The sequence below is a fragment of the Daphnia pulex genome, chromosome 12 (genome assembly GCF_021134715.1).
Source record: "Daphnia pulex isolate KAP4 chromosome 12, ASM2113471v1".
Lineage (NCBI taxonomy): Eukaryota > Metazoa > Arthropoda > Branchiopoda > Diplostraca > Daphniidae > Daphnia > Daphnia pulex.
This window is the reverse complement of record NC_060028.1, coordinates 22,501-39,212: the sequence shown is the minus strand read 5'-3', so window position 1 is coordinate 39,212 and position 16,712 is coordinate 22,501. Positions and strand designations below refer to the sequence as shown.

Below are 16,712 nucleotides of genomic sequence, written 5' to 3'. Positions count from 1 at the left end.
AAAATAAGGCAAAGGCAAGGTTTAAAATAATTGGAAATAATTCCCGCTTTAAGTAATCGACACTCATTAGAATAACAAAGAAATACGAGAAATCGATACTAACATAATATGGTCTTCACTAAATAATCATCTTCTCACCATAAAAAAACCGCCAACACATCACCAACAGCCAAATAAGTAACTCCAAACGGTAATCAATCCACAATTTTTGCATCCTGCAACACCCGAAGTAAAAACAAAACACAACCTAGGCACAAGCAGAGCTATATGGCTCTGGCACAAGTTATTTTCAATTACACATTTATTGGTTTAGTTTTATACGGCCGTATAAAAGTAAGAGTTAAAACAACCTTGACAAGCTAACACTCAGTCAAACCGATTGTCCACACGGATGACCAGAACACAAATTCGACACAACACTGCAGAATGAAGACTGAAAGATTCGCGTGCACCATTTAAAACTACCAACACTACGGTGGATCAATCCTTAAACACTATGTAACGTCTCTATAATACGCAATTATAGTTACATTACTAACCAAACATTTCGACTATGAATGGAATCATCCTGATGGATGTAAATATCCCGTTGAAAAATAAAATTGCAACTTACCACGTTTCTTTTCTTATACATTCGCATTTTACTGGACTATTCCACAGATTTCTCTGCACTTCTACTTCCTACCCTCTTAGTCCTCCAGTGTCCTACAAGATTCAAACACGTAACTCGTGACAATTTTTAGCTATAACCAATAGCTACCTACTGTGTTGCCTAAATTGAAAAATTCCACAACATTCTTAGCCAGCCCTTTAAAGGATCTGATAAAATTCTCGAGATTTATCAAATTGGATGATGGACCACGTCATGGTTACGGCCCCTAGTGATGATAAGAAAGGCCCCAGGTTCATTTCCTACTCCTTCCACATGTCCCCCCTCTATTACCTCCCAATGTTTCCCATGTCTGTTCTTGTATTCTTATGATAAATAACACCATGCATGTACTAACCCAATACTTCCCCAGTCAACTCTTACAAAAACAAATACTAACATTAATGCACTGCAGCATTTAAATGAGAAAAAAAACCTTGATATAAAAAATTCGTTGTACGCCGTTGACTACTGCTGTAACAGACCGGTATGAGAGATGGGGAACCCTGAATGGAAAACCTTTTTGTTTCTGACACGAAATTTAACTAAAAGAGCCGGAGACATAAATCACTCCTTCTGTGACAACAATTACGGCAGCGTTCTCTAACTAACCATCACTAAAACGGGCACACGATCGCCACCAATCAGACTTCCTCCAGTACCTTCGACTGGGCCAATACGCAAACTGTTAGACCCTTACTCAGATATGCTAGTCTAGACGCTCCACAACAAGACGAATTGCAGAAAACAAACAAAAAACAAACAAGTTCATGGCAATTTCAAACAATCTGAAATGAATCTTTCATGCCGGAACACGGTCCAGCAGATTGACTAGAAGCAGTGGCATCCGTTGTTGAATGGTGGACAACATTCAGCTGAGGAGTAAAAGTTTTCTTTGCTGGATCCCAATATGGCGGGATTGAATAAGCGAGTTGATCCCGGACGAGATCTGTGAATTGTTGGGCCAGGTCATTCGAAAGAATCGAGATATTCTTCAGCCGAACGAATGATTCTATCCACGATCCAGCACTGGGCAGCAATAAAATTAAATGAGGATTCAAATTTTAGAGTTTCAAGAAATAGTTCTAATGGAATTTTACCTGATAGGATATCTTTGATTACTCCCGGCAACAAAATAGCATCTCATAGTTTCGGTTCATTGCGGTGATGTTTCAGTCGGTTGCGATGCAAACGACCAAACAAATAACTGGCGAATCGGAACACCAAACGGAAGAGTAAGTTCGTGGTTCCAGAATCATCCGGCAGCTGCTCCAGTAATCGCTCCTGCTTCACTATTATAGGCAAATGCATCATAATAACGATGACTCAAAATGTGTGGTCCACCGACGGAACACCATAAACTTTGGAACCGGAAAAAATTCTTTGTTGTCGTCGAAGCGAGTGAAGAGTCGGGAATTGTCCAGGTAGCGTGATGTAACTCAGTCAAGACGGCCGACGTCGGCAACGAAGAACCGACAAACGTTTCCGAGTCTCAATGTGGCTGCTGGACGTGTTGCGGGCCCATCAGACAGCCCATGACTTCCGAATATGCATCCTGTTCTATTGTCATCGCCAGAAATCTCATCCGATTCTGGAATTTACGGTCCACCACCAACACATGTTCACAAAAGAAAAACCAATTAGCCATTTACTAAAAAAAATTCGAAAACATGATTGATAATGAAACTAATCTGGGTTTGTCGGAAGAGGGCCCACTGATGCACCGGACTAGTCGGAATCGAAACCATCTGAAACGTAATACACACAAGTTGCCTATTTTGGATAACTTCTGTCAGATGCTTTAGCCTATAAGAAAGAGTGGATCCCTGTATCAAATATGCTGCCACCATCCACCTGTCAGTTCGTCACTATTTAAACCCTTAGAATAATCAATAACTCTAGTGAGATGTGAAAGATATGACTATTTGAATCAGGGGTAACCTTACCAAATGATAGGAGTAAAAAGGAAGATATAAAAAGGTCATCTAGTAATTGATTTGATAATAGTTTTCTGCATTCTTGTGGAAAAATTTTGTAACATGTCCACCACCCTATTTATATGACGATAAAATTAGCCATGTACATCCAATTGTTTTCAGCCACTGCAGTGTGAAAAAAGCAATTTAGTTTCAAGCTAATTGGTGTGACTCAACTTCAGACTTAACACTATCGTTTTGTCTCTGCATAGAGAACTAAATCTTCAATGGTCATATTCTTTGGGATCACCATTACTGTGAAATGAGAAACATTTTCGTTTCTAAGTCCTTAGAAGCTTGGCATCATTGATTAACTTCTTATGCTGTTAAGCACATTGGTAGAGCTGTCAAGTAGAAATGTGGGCTATTAAGAAAGATGGACACCTACAAAGAAAAAGAACTTTAATAAACATTTTGAAATGTGAAAAAAGATACCAATAATGATCTACTTTAAATATACACTAAACAAGAAAAAGAAATGACCAAAGATCAACACATCGCAAAGATTTCATTTCAGGTTTTAAGAATATGCAATCTGCTCTGTCTGATCAAACAAAATTTACAACTCTTTCCAAGTACGAAGAACCTTCCACAAAAGCTCTAATTTGAAGCATGAAATAAGATGTCAGTTATCTTCAACCAAGAACAAAATGCTAACCTACTTGATTTATCATACCAGTACATTATTACCATTTCAGATTTCCTGTTTTCATCACACTTTTGTCTTGCAATATAGTAGAGACCCTCCCGAAAAACACATCTTCATGACACGTCAGCAACCTCGTGGAGAAAGGAAAGATCTTCGACATCCTTTTACAAGATGAATTAAAGTAGATTAGAAAACAGACTTGGAAAGTGGCAACTCTCATGATTCACTTACCTGCTTAAGAATTGTTTCTGTACATGACGAAAATTACAACCAGTACCAGTAGCACACCTGCAAAAGGAACACCTATCCCCAGCTGTCTGCAACAAAGTAACCAGCAGCGGACCTATTTAAGAAAATATTAAGATTACCATCAGGAAACACAGTGTGTACACAATTACATGCAGGACTCATTATGACCATAGAATACCAGGAGTAAGACAAAACTATGCAGTCCAAAAGAATGACATCTGAAATTTTACAAAGGAAGTTGTGATTGGCAAGGTATTCAAATAGCAAATTGATCTCTGGTCATATTGATTAAGTACTTTAGTAAGAAATTGGATAAAAAATAATTACTTTTACTGTTGCATTGGACCTTTTCATTTTCATCATGAGAAACGTCACGACCATAACACATTTATCCCTGAAGAGTGAAGACACTCGCGCAACCTAGTGGAAATCATTTTAAGCCACCTAGCGACAGCTAATTTGATTGCTTTGCGGCAGCAACTCAACTCGAATCGTTAATTCGTTACGCCTTTCACTAGCTGCTAGCTGACACGAAATGAATCAAGAGAAATGTCACATAGAAACAACTGCACGCAAGAGTCTATTGACTATCAGCATATCGACCTGTCTCTCGATTGATTGTGTTCAACCCCGCCCTATTGCAGTGTCCTTTTACTACCCTTGTAAATCATCCGGAAAACGGATGATAAATTGTTATAAAATATTACCATGTTGAACACAGAGGCGAAAATAAAGGAAAAACTATAAAGATAGAAATGGGAGACATACCGAATTCAACGTCGATGAGTACCACCAGTCATCAACAGTCATGGAACCTTAATGGAGATGCGGAGGAAATACAACTGTACGAGACACAGTATCCAATCTCCGAATGGGACCAAAATCTAGGTGTGGACTAAAGAATCTCATTAAAAACTCTATAATACAACTTGTGCCTTCTTCTTTCTTACCTGTGAATTATTTGGTTTTTTTTGCAGATTTGTTGCTGGATGAGCTCCAGGAGAGTGTGTCGTCACCTCAACAAGCAAAAGGCAGGAATCAAATTACAACGCTCCCTACAATCCCTGCATCGCAACGCCAATCACAAAAGAAATCCGTCAGCTCTAGCACCAAGGTTCTCAGTAGCAGTCAATTTCTTGCCTTGGCGGAAGAAGCCCTTCGGCAAACGACCATTGCTCGTCGTTTACTCGAGTCCATCGCTGATGAACCGACAGCTTGTAGTTGCTCCACGGCTTGTAGTTGTTGGTATATACTGTACGTAATTCGTTGAACCATCGCTGTAGGTTACAGGTTCTCAATCCAACACTGCAAAATAAGTTCTTCAATACTAAAACCAAAAAGATAAGTTTGAGAACTTAAAACAAAACATAATATAAAAGAAATACCATTTTGAAATTAAGTTCCCTCCATTCCTCTACTGTAAAACTTTCAAGTATATGTGATATAATGTCTCTGATTTTGAGAGTTAGAAAAGTGTCTCCAGCTATAAAATTGGCCATGTAAAGGTTTAGCAAGAGGTTGCACATTCCAATTTTCTCGTTCTCGGAAAAATAGGGATATGTTTTCACATTGAAACTCAAGAGAGACAATATTTTCTCCAAATTCAAGCGAGGGAAAGGGACATGATGTTTTTCCGAATCGAAACTGTTCATGGAAAATTTCCGGAATGGGCGAGGAAAAGAAATGTCCAAAGCCACAGGCCAAAAGTTGCTTTGAACAGTACCAAAATTCATCAGGACTAGAAGTAAGTCAGGCACTTCAATACAGAATTGTTGAGTTTTATCAAATATTTTTTCTGAAAGAATCTTGAGACACACTTCTGAGTTCTGCCACATCTTTGCTTGTTGTCACTGACATTAGAAAGAACAAATATCTCCTACATGATAATTTGCAGGTTAACAATGATCGTTGTAATTTATTGCCCTAAAACAAAATGAGAAACAATCAGTTAGAGCCACAACATTCAATTTTGTAAATTATACCTTTATTTCTGACCGCAAATAGTTCACCAAATCTGAAGAAGACATCTTTGGAACATCTTTAATACCTAGATCTTTATCAAGCCAAGAATAGTTTACTTCGCCTAAGGGAATGAATGAAGATGATAATAAGATAAAACAATCAATCAATTGAGAATTTACCTTTTGAATAAAAAAGATAAACTTGTGTATCATCAAAATTATCCAGAACTGTAGCACGATTTAATTCTTCCTGTCTACTACTTTTTGACGAAGCACTCTGTAGAAAATGTAATAGGGATGTTCGGCGTGTCGGGCCGTTTACTTACAGTTTCCAAGTTGAATAAATTAGACACGAACAAAACCGTGTCTTTTACCTCTCGTCTATTTTAACACACTGAATATTGTACAGTAAATTGGGGGGGAATAAACAATAGGGGGGTAGGGAAACAACGACTGAATTTGGGGACCAACGACTGAATTTGGGGCCACCTATCGGGGGCCCCCAAGGCAATAGTCGCGTAGGTGCGCCGGTGTTGTTGTGCGGCGCCCTGATCTCGTCGTCGTCTGTTGGAATGGAATATTCCTAACACACTCCCCACCAGAGCCCGTAGCATCCGGCTCGACATCTTCGACGACGTCTTCCGGTTCTTCGGGAGCTGGCATAGCGTCTCCGATAGCGAGATCGATTTCTGGTTCTGGCAGAGTTGGATTTGGATCCTCTTCCGGCTCCTGGATCGGTTCCGGATTTCCAATTTCGACGTCTTCGGCGAGATCTTCTCGCAGCTCTATAGGGTGAAGACATTGAATGGCTCTATTAATTAAATTACCATTTGGAATCTTGAGCATGACAGAACGGATGAGTCCGTCGCGGCTTGGAATCAGTTCCTTCACTACTCCGGTAGACCACATGAGTCGTTTGGAGTGTTCGTCGTGGATAACAACGACTTCTCCTAGGCGGATCTTCCTTCCGGATTTTCCTTTGGAGTGGAAGTTGTCTAGTTGGAGTAGATAATCGTCGACGAATCTAGCACAGATGTCAGCGACATATTCCCTCCTGTTCTTGTCCATCTCTTGTAGTACGATGCTGGTCGATGTAGGATCCAGCAAGTTAACGGCTGGCTCCGGATCGGCACGAGTAGAACGTCTGTTGTTTAGAAATTGGTTAGGAGTTATCGGAAGTGGATCGTCAGCTCCTTCCCCAATATAGCTGAGTGGGCGGGCGTTGATTACGCTCTCGATTTCTGCTAAACTCGCTTCCAGTTCCATGTAGTCAAGGCAGGCTCGACCGTTGGAGCGTCGCAGCAGATCCTTGACGCTCCTCACCATCCGTTCCCAGAATCCTCCCCACCATGGCGCTAGGCTGGCGGAAAATATCCAAAGGGTTTTTCTGGACGCGAGAAAGTCTTGAATGATGGGATCGGCGTGAATAGTTCTCAGGAATCGGTCGACACATCGGAACGTTTGCGCGTTGTCCGAATACATCACTGAGACGGGTCCTCGTCTAGCTGCGAATTTTCGAAAGGCTAGTAAGAAGGAACGCGCCGTCATATCGGGTAGTAGTTCCAAGTGAACCGCTCGAGTGACTGCACACGTAAAAAGACAAACATAACTTTTAAGATGGTTCGTTTTCTTAGCTTTAGTTGTTGTTATTAAGATGTCTTGGATTTCGACATCTTCTTCGACTGAATCCTCTTCGCCTACGATTAGAGCTTCGATTGGAGCGTCTCCTTCAGCGGGTGGCTCCTCGATTCGCTCTTCAGTTGGATCGTCTGCTGGCGTCGGATCCTGGACGCTTGGTGGAGCTTTCCTTTTCTTCCTTCGCTGTGCTGGTTTGTACAGCAGTGGTCCAGCGAAATCGACTCCTGTAACGTGAAAAGATTGCGCATGTTTGAGTCGGTTTAAAGGAAGAGGGGCTGCTAGTTCTTGCTGTCGTCCTTTAACTATCCAGAATTTTTCTTTTAACTCGGATAGTGTTACTTTTGCTCCTGCATGTAGTAGTGACTCGTGTTTGTCTGTAATTAAGAAAGTGATTACTATATGTGATGCAGGAAGCAAAATTGGGGGATCGATGTTTCTATCTCTTAGGGCAAGTGATACTCTCCCATGGATTCGAACGAGACGGTCTCTGGCGTCCCAGATTGGAAAAAGTGCAGCGATTTTCTCCTTGGGCTGGATTGTGTTGTCTAACTGTAGCGATTCAAACGCCTTAGGATACCGCTCTCGTTGGAGCTGTCTGTAGATCGTTAGTTCCGCTTCATCCAGCTCCTCTCTGGATAATCTTGTAATCCGGATAACTTTTCCACTTCCTTTTCCATCTGGTCCAATTGCCTTTATCGACTCCATTCGTTCTGGACCGGGAGGTCTGAGCTTCTTTTGACTCCTGCTGAGGAATCGTGAGACCCAGGCTGTACGTCTTAACAGTCGATTCCAGGTGGAAATTTTGTCGAGATTCCAGTCGACGGAGGCTGTTGGAATTGCGATGGCTGCTGTTGTGCTGACCGTCGTACTCCTAGCTTCCGATTCCATTTCGGACTGGATTGTTTGTGGAATTTGGTCGTTGGGAGAATCTGGCCATTCCGTTTCTTCTCCTTTGAGCCAAATCGGGCCGTTCCACCAAAGAGTTGAGGTTACCAGCGTTGGCGCTGGCGCTCCCCGCGAGGCAAGATCGGCCGGATTTTGGAGACCTGGACAGTGTCTCCACCACTCGGGTTGTGAAAATTTTCGTATCGTCTCCACTTGGTTTCGGACGAATGGTTTCCATTTGTTCGGCTCTCCTCTAATCCATCCTAGTGCAACCAAGGAGTCTGACCAGTAGATAGTTCTCCAATACTGGACTTGCATTGCATTTTTTACGACTTCACCTAAACGTACGGCTAAAAGTGAGCTCAGCAGTTCTAAACGCGGTAAAGTTACTTTTTTCTTAGGTAGGGGTGCAACTCTCGTTTTGCTGGCCAGTAGGATGATGAGTGGATCTTCTTGTCCTTTTTGGAGTCGGGCGTAGGCTACGGCTCCATACGCTGCTTCAGAAGCGTCTCCGAAGACGTGTATTTCGTGAGAAGTGACTTTTTCGGATAGTCCGATCCATCGTGGAATTTGTAGTTCGGTGAAATCGGCGAGACCAGTCATCACTATCTTCCAAGATTTTTGGATATCGGCTGGCGCTGCTTGGTCCCAACCTATCTCCTTTTCCCAGAGCTTCTGGTAAATAATCTTTAACAAAAGTACAGTGGGAGATAAAAATCCAATTGGATCAAAAATCCTTGCCGAGATACTGAGTATCTTTCTTTTGGTGATTTCCGATCCCACTTCTTCTACTGCTTGGATGATGGATGCTGGGTTGAATTTGAACGAATCGGATCCGGTGTCCCACCGGATTCCTAACACCTTCTGTTGGCCGTCCAAGGCTGGGGAGAGTAGGCCTACGACTTGATTCGACAGTCCTTTCTCCTTCAGGTGTTGTTTGAGGTCTTCGTTGTTGGTTGCCCAGCTTCTCATGTTGAGTTGGGCGTCACTAAAGATCTCGTCCGTCTCATCGACTCTTTTCTTGGCGATTGATAAATTGTTTGCTCCGCCGAGGTAATCGTCAACGTACAAACTTTCTTCCAGCTGTTGAATAGTTTCTGGAAAACGAGACTTTAGTGATTTGAAATGTTTGTTAATTGTAACACGTAGGAGAAAGGGGCTAGAACTAAGGCCAAAGGGCACTCTCTTCCACTTGTAGGCAATAAGAGGCGATCCAGCCACTGCTGGATCCCTGGGCCATAAAAACCTGATTGCTTCAGCATCTTCCGGCTGCAGGGCGATGTTTAGAAAGGCTTTTTCTATGTCGGCGATCCAGGCAATCTCGTACTTTCTGAAGCGTAATAGCACTGATAGGAGATCGGGATTGAGATTTGGTCCGGTCTCCAACACGTCGTTCAGACTTGGTCCAAATTTCGTTTTTGCTGCTCCGTCAAAGACGGGTCTGATTTTCGTCGTTGATTTGTCGCCTCTGAAGATCGGATGATGTGGGAGATAGGTGTGAAGTTCTTCGTAGTCCATGTTCGCCTCCTCGACGAATTTGCTGTCGATGAGCTTTTGGATTTCTGCGTGGTAATTCACCAAGTCTCCTGGATTTTTTCTCAATCTTGTTATTGTGCTTTCCACTCTTCCGGTGGCCAACGGGAGATTTTTCTGAAGTCTCCACTTGTCAGTTGTCCAAGGGATCGGTGTACAGTATCTTCCATCTGGCCATCTCGTTATTTTTTCGTCAAAGAAATCGAAGCGATCATCCGATTCCACTGCATCAGCGCCTTCAAGGTTCGCAAAATTTTCTATTTTCCAGAAAAGAGAAAGGTCGAAATTAGCAGCAACTTGTTCTTCCTTCTCAAACCATTTACTATCTTCTTCTCCGCTGGATCCGATTGGGGCATCTGAGAATGACGCTCCTATTGGCGTAGTTTGGGGACTGGCCGTTCCAGTCTCCTTTTCCATCGGAGTTTTGTTTGCTTGAGTTGAAAGGATTTTTCTTTTTTGGCTACTTGTCGCGAATGTTGACGTAATCTGTGGAATCGGGTAACTTGATGTTAAAATTAAATTTTGGATTACTTGAGTTCCTGTCTTCGATTTTGCTTCTTGAGATGGTCCAGCAATCATTCTTCCGAGTTTCGTTTGAAACGCGCGCAATCCGCATGGACTCTGTATGGCGGCTTCATTCGACATGATCTGGAACATCTGGTCCATTCCGACTAAAATTCCAATTGGCTGATCTTCGGTGTGTGCCATCTCGAATCTGTCGTCGGCCAATTTTTCGTTTTGGATCCAGAGGCTGTTTGCAAATTCGGATCCTACGTACGGGCCGGTATCTGAAATGTGATCCGATTCTAAAGCCATTAGTGTAACTTTTGGGGCGCCTTGCCAGGTGCCCCTTACTTGCATTTCGACGTTTTTTGTCATTTCGGGCTTGTTGGGTTCCTTTTTCTTAAACACTCTTGTGCTGATGTTTTCCACCGCTACTGTCTTCATGTTAAGTTGCGATGAGAGTGATTTCAGCACCCAAGAACGATGACTTCCGTCGTCTGCAAATAAAATCGCTCTTGTTTCGTTACCGTTTTGGCCGCTGATGATGACTGTTGCCGTTTTCAGCATCAATTGTCCAAAGCTGCTTGCACAGGCTGTGGTTGTCAAAGTTGGATCGCTGGCCACGATTATTGCTGCTGTTGTGGGATTGGTGACTCTGACGTCTCCTTTGTCGCAGAGAGCGGTGTGGTGCCTCCCTCCGCACTTGTTGCAGTTCCGGGCGGATGTGCAATCCTTCAGCGCGTGTTTGTCTCCAAAACAGTTGACGCACCTTTTCAAATCAAAGATTATCTTTTTCCTTTCCGTCAGCCCTTTCGGACATTTTGTCGGCCAGTGAATTTGGCTGCAGAAGATGCAGGGCCTTTCGCACACAATCCAACTTGGGTTAAATTTAACGTTTTTATTTTTTAAGGCGGATTTAACCTGAGGAGCTGGACTTGCTTTGGCTCCTACTGCCAATTGTGATGCTGTTGCCGGCTGTGGATTTGCCGGTTTGGGCTGTTTAGGAGCTGGAGACGATTTCTCCTTTTCCACACCTTTGATTCGGTTGAACCTTTCGGCCGCGTCGATTTGATCTCCAATGAATTTGATGACCATCTCGATGTCCGTTGATTTGTTTGTTGGCGATTTTGCCCATTCTTGTTGGAGCCTGGTAGGAATTAATTTGATTAATCTTGCTCCGAGGAGTCCGCCAAAGGAACTTGTGGGGACTCCTAACGTTTCCAACGCGCTAATGTGCGATTGGAGATTCAGCTGGAAGCTCCTCAGAGCTGGAACGTCGTTCCCGTCCTTTACGGGCTGCAAGGCATCCAGTTTCTCAATGTGCGCGTCGATTAGAACGTCCGTCTTCCCGTACATCCTTTTCAGTTCGTCGATTGCGACTTGGTAATTCGCATCTGTTAATTCAAGATTGTTAACCAACAGGTACGCCTCACCTTTAAGATATTCCTTGAGGTAATCGAATTTTTGGACGTTTGAAAGAGATGAAGAGTGGACAGCTGCGTTAAAGGATTCCCAGAATTGGGTCCATTCCAGTACGTCTCCTTTGAAGTGCTTAATTTGTCGCTGCGGCAATCGTATCGACTGTACGGCTGAAGCTGGGGCTGGTGCTGCCGTCACGTTGATTACTGGCGCGGGAGGTGCCGGAATGGCCGCCATGATTTGGGCAATAATTTGCGCCATCTGTGCTTGACTTGTTGCTGGATTTGCTGCTTGATTTGCTGCTTGATTTGCCGCTTGATTTGCTGCTTGGCTTGTTGCCTGTTGTTGGAAGAGCGCTAACAATCGTTTGTCTCTGTCCTCTTCTTTCTTTGCCTCTTGCTTTTCTTTCACGTCGTCCAACCATTCTTGCTTCTTCTGCTTGATGATTGATCTTGCTCCAGACACTTCATCTTGAACTTGGAGAAAGGTGTCCAGATCCCCATCAATCTCCTCCTGCGCGGCCTTGGTCGCTATTAATTTCTCCTTGATTTCTTTTGTTGCGCTTTGGTAGCTTTCGAAGAGACTTTTCAATCTTGTTTCTAAGGTTTCTAGTTCTTTAACATCTTCTTGGGCCATTACTTGATTTGCAAATCCGTTGATCCGGGTTATTGCTCTTGTTATGTGGCCTTTGGTGGCTGACCTTGTGTTTTTCATTGACTGAACCATTCTTCCTGGTTGTGTAGCTCTTCAAGAGCTGTTGACTGGGGAAAAGGAGATGAAATAGAGAATTAATTTAATTTTTTTTTTTTTTTTTTCGATCACTTATCGACTGATTTGCCCGTTTCCTTTTCCTGTTTTCCTTGGGGTTTCGTGGAACGGATGAGTTTCCGTTTTTTGTTTCCACTTTGTTTGAAATCCCTTGGATGTATCTGAAAAAGAATCGATTTAAATTTGGAGCTAGGGTAATACCCAGGCTCCTGCAAAAATCCGGGCTGGATGACTCAATTAAGTGAATCTGGTTTTTTTCTGTTGTTGGTGGCGCCACTTGCGGCGTGCCACTACACTTTGCGAGAGAGGAAATAAAGTTTTTTTTTTTTGGTGGCGCCCCTTGCGGCGTGCCACTACACTGAGCGTGAGCGAGAAATAATTTTTTTTTTTTTTTTTTTGTTGGTGGCGCCCCTTGCGGCGTGCCACTACAGTGAGCGTGAGAGAGAAATAGTTTTTTTTTTTTTCGTTTGGATGCACCGATGTTTCGGGATCCTATGTAAGAGGGTTTTTTTTCTTTTTTTTTTTAAGGAAGGACAGATGGACAGAGAATATTCATTCAATAATTGTATTTAGCGGTTGTTTTGGAGACCTTTCGGCTCCTCTGTGAATGTTGAGAGAAAGAGAAAGATTATTTCTGACTCGATACCATCAGCAAGCGAAGAATGGATACGGGAGGACACACGTGCAATGAAAAGAGGAGACGAAATCCCAGTAGTTTAGCCCAGGCCGATCTATGGGCCAGAGGTTGGGACGGCGTGTTCAATGGCCGCCCCCTCAGGCTAGCCCGACAACGAAAGGCACAAAAAAGTCGAAAGAAAAAAAATGGAATTTTTGGGCATAGGTTCCCCCCTTTTCTACGTCTTTTTTGTTTTTACAATTTAGTAGTTTTAGTTTGGGCAGATTTTAACCACCCAACAACAAAAGAAAGAAACAAAGATAAACGTTTGGGGGGTCTAGAATTGTGTAGCCCCAACCGGCTTCACAATTTTGAGTTTTGAGTGAGTTGATTTGAGTGATTTGAGAGGGAGGACACGGTTATGCACTGGGTTAAAAACCGTTCGAAGGACCATGTAGAAAATGTAATAGGGATGTTCGGCGTGTCGGGCCGTTTACTTACAGTTTCCAAGTTGAATAAATTAGACACGAACAAAACCGTGTCTTTTACCTCTCGTCTATTTTAACACACTGAATATTGTACAGTAAATTGGGGGGGAATAAACAATAGGGGGGTAGGGAAACAACGACTGAATTTGGGGACCAACGACTGAATTTGGGGCCACCTATCGGGGGCCCCCAAGGCAATAGTCGCGTAGGTGCGCCGGTGTTGTTGTGCGGCGCCCTGATCTCGTCGTCGTCTGTTGGAATGGAATATTCCTAACACACTCTGGGATGATGATTCAACGAGGATGGAGTCTTTGAGTGAAAATGTGTTTAAGTTTTGTTTTGGGCCCAAACAGAAAATAATCCATTATATGTTACCTGCCTTGAAAAATTTGGGGTTATGGGCAAAGAATTATTTGCTTTCTGACGGTAAACCATTGAGCTCCAGTTCGCGTTTTCTTCTTTCATTCCTTTCTGCCAAGATTTGAAGAACATCTAGTCTCTGATTGATAAATTAACATTTTAAAGCTATGAAATTGTAGTTCATTCGACAAAGAGTACGTTACCTTCATTCTGTTTTCCTCGATTAAATCAGATTAATACTGTTCAAGACTTCAAGCTTCCAATCTAAACTGACTAGACTGCAGACTGCTAATAAACACATGTTCAAAAATGTGTTTCTTTTTATTAAAGCGTCTGACTAATGCAGCACAGTTGCCAGTTTAACAATTTAAAACATTTATTTTTCACTTGTTTTTTTCAGACTTCGTTAATTTTTCTTATTCATTACGTTTTATTCTAATTATTTTACATGATATCATTGTGTTTTTTTACTGTTAATATTTTTCCTTTTCTTTGTTATTGCTTATTGTTAATAAAATGTTTCGTCGTCAACGCGTCACCCCATACAAATGGATAAAATTTTCGTGCTCGTCAAGCTCAGCAAGAAAAGCTTTCCTTCCCTTCGATTTTAAAGAAATTAAAGAAGGTGGCGATCCAGTTCTTTGAATTGTTCAAATAAATTATTAGCAAATCGGACCATGTAAATTCAAAGGACAAAGGAGATCCACCATTTAACTGGGCATTAGTAAACACATCGACTAGTGCAGCCCTTCCAGTAGAAATGCTTCAAAAAGATTTTCGATTGCAGCGCCATCTACTCAACAGTCAAAAAAGCTCATTTTCGAAAGTGGCGCCACCTATTTGAAAATTAAAATAGCTCAGAATTTAACCAAACTAAACTTAAAAGATGAGTCTTGACACGAGGAACAAGAAAATCGGGTTTAAAAAATTATCCGACCAGTAGAACAGCTTTAAAACTCAATTCAAAAATTCGACGTCAGCGCCATCTATTGTCAAAATAAAAGTAGCTAAGAATTTATCCAAACTAAACTTAAAAGACATAAATTGACCAAAAGACTTTGAACTAAACCCGATTTTGATCTCATCGTGCTCAGCGTGAAACGCTGATCAAGAATATATCCTCGATTGCCTGTTTCTGAGCATTTTTAGTAAGTCTGGAAAGCAGCGCCACCAAGTGGCAAGTGTTGGAACTAAACCCGATTTTGATCTCTTCGTGCTCAGCGTGAAACGCTGATCAAGAATATATCCTCGATTGCCTGTTTCTGAGCATTTTTAGTAAGTCTGGAAAGCAGCGCCACCAAGTGGCAAGTGTTGGAACTAAACCCGATTTTGATCTCTTCGTGCTCAGCGTGAAACGCTGATCAAGAATATATCCTCGATTGCCTGTTTCTGAGCATTTTTAGTAAGTCTGGAAAGCAGCGCCACCAAGTGGCAAGTGTTGGAACTAAACCCGATTTTGATCTCTTCGTGCTCAGCGTGAAACGCTGATCAAGAATATATCCTCGATTGCCTGTTTCTGAGCATTTTTAGTAAGTCTGGAAAGCAGCGCCACCAAGTGGCAAGTGTTGGAACTAAACCCGATTTTGATCTCTTCGTGCTCAGCGTGAAACGCTGATCAAGAATATATCCTCGATTGCCTGTTTCTGAGCATTTTTAGTAAGTCTGGAAAGCAGCGCCACCAAGTGGCAAGTGTTGGAACTAAACCCGATTTTGATCTCTTCGTGCTCAGCGTGAAACGCTGATCAAGAATATATCCTCGATTGCCTGTTTCTGAGCATTTTTAGTAAGTCTGGAAAGCAGCGCCACCAAGTGGCAAGTGTTGGAACTAAACCCGATTTTGATCTCATCGTGCTCAGCGTGAAACGCTGATCAAGAATATATCCTCGATTGCCTGTTTCTGAGCATTTTTAGTAAGTCTGGAAAGCAGCGCCACCAAGTGGCAAGTGTTGGAACTAAACCCGATTTTGATCTCTTCGTGCTCAGCGTGAAACGCTGATCAAGAATATATCCTCGATTGCCTGTTTCTGAGCATTTTTAGTAAGTCTGGAAAGCAGCGCCACCAAGTGGCAAGTGTTGGAACTAAACCCGATTTTGATCTCTTCGTGCTCAGCGTGAAACGCTGATCAAGAATATATCCTCGATTGCCTGTTTCTGAGCATTTTTAGTAAGTCTGGGAAGCAGCGCCACCAAGTGGCAAGTGTTGGAACTAAACCCGATTTTGATCTCTTCGTGCTCAGCGTGAAACGCTGATCAAGAATATATCCTCGATTGCCTGTTTCTGAGCATTTTTAGTAAGTCTGGAAAGCAGCGCCACCAAGTGGCAAGTGTTGGAACTAAACCCGATTTTGATCTCATCGTGCTCAGCGTGAAACGCTGATCAAGAATATATCCTCGATTGCCTGTTTCTGAGCATTTTTAGTAAGTCTGGAAAGCAGCGCCACCAAGTGGCAAGTGTTGGAACTAAACCCGATTTTGATCTCATCGTGCTCAGCGTGAAACGCTGATCAAGAATATATCCTCGATTGCCTGTTTCTGAGCATTTTTAGTAAGTCTGGAAAGCAGCGCCACCAAGTGGCAAGTGTTGGAACTAAACCCGATTTTGATCTCTTCGTGCTCAGCGTGAAACGCTGATCAAGAATATATCCTCGATTGCCTGTTTCTGAGCATTTTTAGTAAGTCTGGAAAGCAGCGCCACCAAGTGGCAAGTGTTGGAACTAAACCCGATTTTGATCTCATCGTGCTCAGCGTGAAACGCTGATCAAGAATATATCCTCGATTGCCTGTTTCTGAGCATTTTTAGTAAGTCTGGAAAGCAGCGCCACCAAGTGGCAAGTGTTGGAACTAAACCCGATTTTGATCTCATCGTGCTCAGCGTGAAACGCTGATCAAGAATATATCCTCGATTGCCTGTTTCTGAGCATTTTTAGTAAGTCTGGAAAGCAGCGCCACCAAGTGGCAAGTGTTGGAACTAAACCCGATTTTGATCTCTTCGTGCTCAGCGTGAAACGCTGATCAAG

The 16,712-nt window shown here is 42.6% G+C and overlaps 3 protein-coding genes and 2 long non-coding RNA genes across 15 annotated transcripts; 1 reads left to right on the top strand and 4 right to left on the bottom strand.

Annotated features, from left to right (window-relative positions):
• Positions 1-283: 283 nt before the first annotated feature.
• Positions 284-4,412, bottom strand: LOC124208800. 11 transcript variants are annotated; one of them, XR_006880601.1, is made up of 9 exons: positions 3,851-4,010; positions 3,692-3,741; positions 3,506-3,617; positions 3,316-3,435; positions 2,815-3,009; positions 2,596-2,751; positions 2,337-2,528; positions 1,750-2,240; positions 284-1,678 (listed from the first exon to the last, which is right to left on the bottom strand). XR_006880601.1 is itself a non-coding variant. In XM_046606670.1 (5 exons), coding segments are annotated over exons 1-5 (363 nt in total). In that variant the 5' UTR covers positions 3,912-4,053; the 3' UTR covers positions 3,011-3,224. The 11 variants fall into 11 exon arrangements, 2 of the variants coding, with proteins under 2 accessions (XP_046462626.1, XP_046462625.1); XR_006880599.1 differs by lacking the exons at positions 3,692-3,741; positions 3,851-4,010 and adding an exon at positions 4,292-4,412; XR_006880604.1 differs by lacking the exon at positions 3,692-3,741 and having other exon boundaries at positions 2,337-2,547.
• On the top strand, positions 4,153-4,793 carry LOC124208799. The gene is made up of 2 exons (XM_046606668.1): positions 4,153-4,411; positions 4,501-4,793. The coding sequence occupies exons 1-2, from the start codon at positions 4,279-4,281 to the stop codon at positions 4,791-4,793; spliced, it is 426 nt and encodes a 141-aa protein (XP_046462624.1). The 5' UTR covers positions 4,153-4,278.
• Positions 4,722-5,758, bottom strand: LOC124208802. Its single transcript, XR_006880607.1, has 4 exons — positions 5,665-5,758; positions 5,506-5,606; positions 4,909-5,446; positions 4,722-4,850 (listed from the first exon to the last, which is right to left on the bottom strand). It is a non-coding gene; the product is annotated as an uncharacterized LOC124208802 (long non-coding RNA).
• Positions 5,759-6,269: 511 nt separating this feature from the next.
• Positions 6,270-12,099, bottom strand: LOC124208485. Its single transcript, XM_046606238.1, has 5 exons — positions 10,072-12,099; positions 9,864-9,948; positions 7,182-9,593; positions 6,339-7,067; positions 6,270-6,295 (listed from the first exon to the last, which is right to left on the bottom strand). Exons 1-5 carry the CDS (start codon positions 12,097-12,099, stop codon positions 6,270-6,272), a joined length of 5,280 nt encoding a protein of 1,759 aa, XP_046462194.1.
• Positions 12,100-13,613: 1,514 nt separating this feature from the next.
• LOC124208941 lies at positions 13,614-14,006 on the bottom strand. Its single transcript, XR_006880722.1, has 3 exons — positions 13,899-14,006; positions 13,711-13,834; positions 13,614-13,644 (listed from the first exon to the last, which is right to left on the bottom strand). It is a non-coding gene; the product is annotated as an uncharacterized LOC124208941 (long non-coding RNA).
• Between the last annotated feature and the right edge of the window lie 2,706 nt (positions 14,007-16,712).

Excerpts from the sequence above, each read along its gene's own strand:
- LOC124208800 (XM_046606669.1), bottom strand. The coding sequence starts at position 3,911 with ATGTGTTATGGTCGTGACGTTTCTCATGATGAAAATGAAAAGGTCCAA. Across the intron at positions 3,742-3,850 it reads GGTCCAATGCAACAGTAAAA|ATGTCATTCTTTTGGACTGC; the intron begins GTAATTATTTTT and ends GTAAAATTTCAG. Across the intron at positions 3,618-3,672 it reads GGTCATAATGAGTCCTGCAT|GTCCGCTGCTGGTTACTTTG; the intron begins GTAATTGTGTAC and ends TTTCTTAAATAG.
- LOC124208799 (XM_046606668.1), top strand. The coding sequence starts at position 4,279 with ATGGGAGACATACCGAATTCAACGTCGATGAGTACCACCAGTCATCAA. Across the intron at positions 4,412-4,500 it reads CGAATGGGACCAAAATCTAG|ATTTGTTGCTGGATGAGCTC; the intron begins GTGTGGACTAAA and ends TTTTTTTTGCAG.
- LOC124208485 (XM_046606238.1), bottom strand. The coding sequence starts at position 12,099 with ATGGCCCAAGAAGATGTTAAAGAACTAGAAACCTTAGAAACAAGATTG. Across the intron at positions 9,594-9,863 it reads ATCCAGCGGAGAAGAAGATA|GAGACTTGGTGAATTACCAC; the intron begins GTAAATGGTTTG and ends GAAAAAATCCAG. Across the intron at positions 6,296-6,338 it reads AAGCCGCGACGGACTCATCC|AGCCATTCAATGTCTTCACC; the intron begins GTTCTGTCATGC and ends TTTAATTAATAG.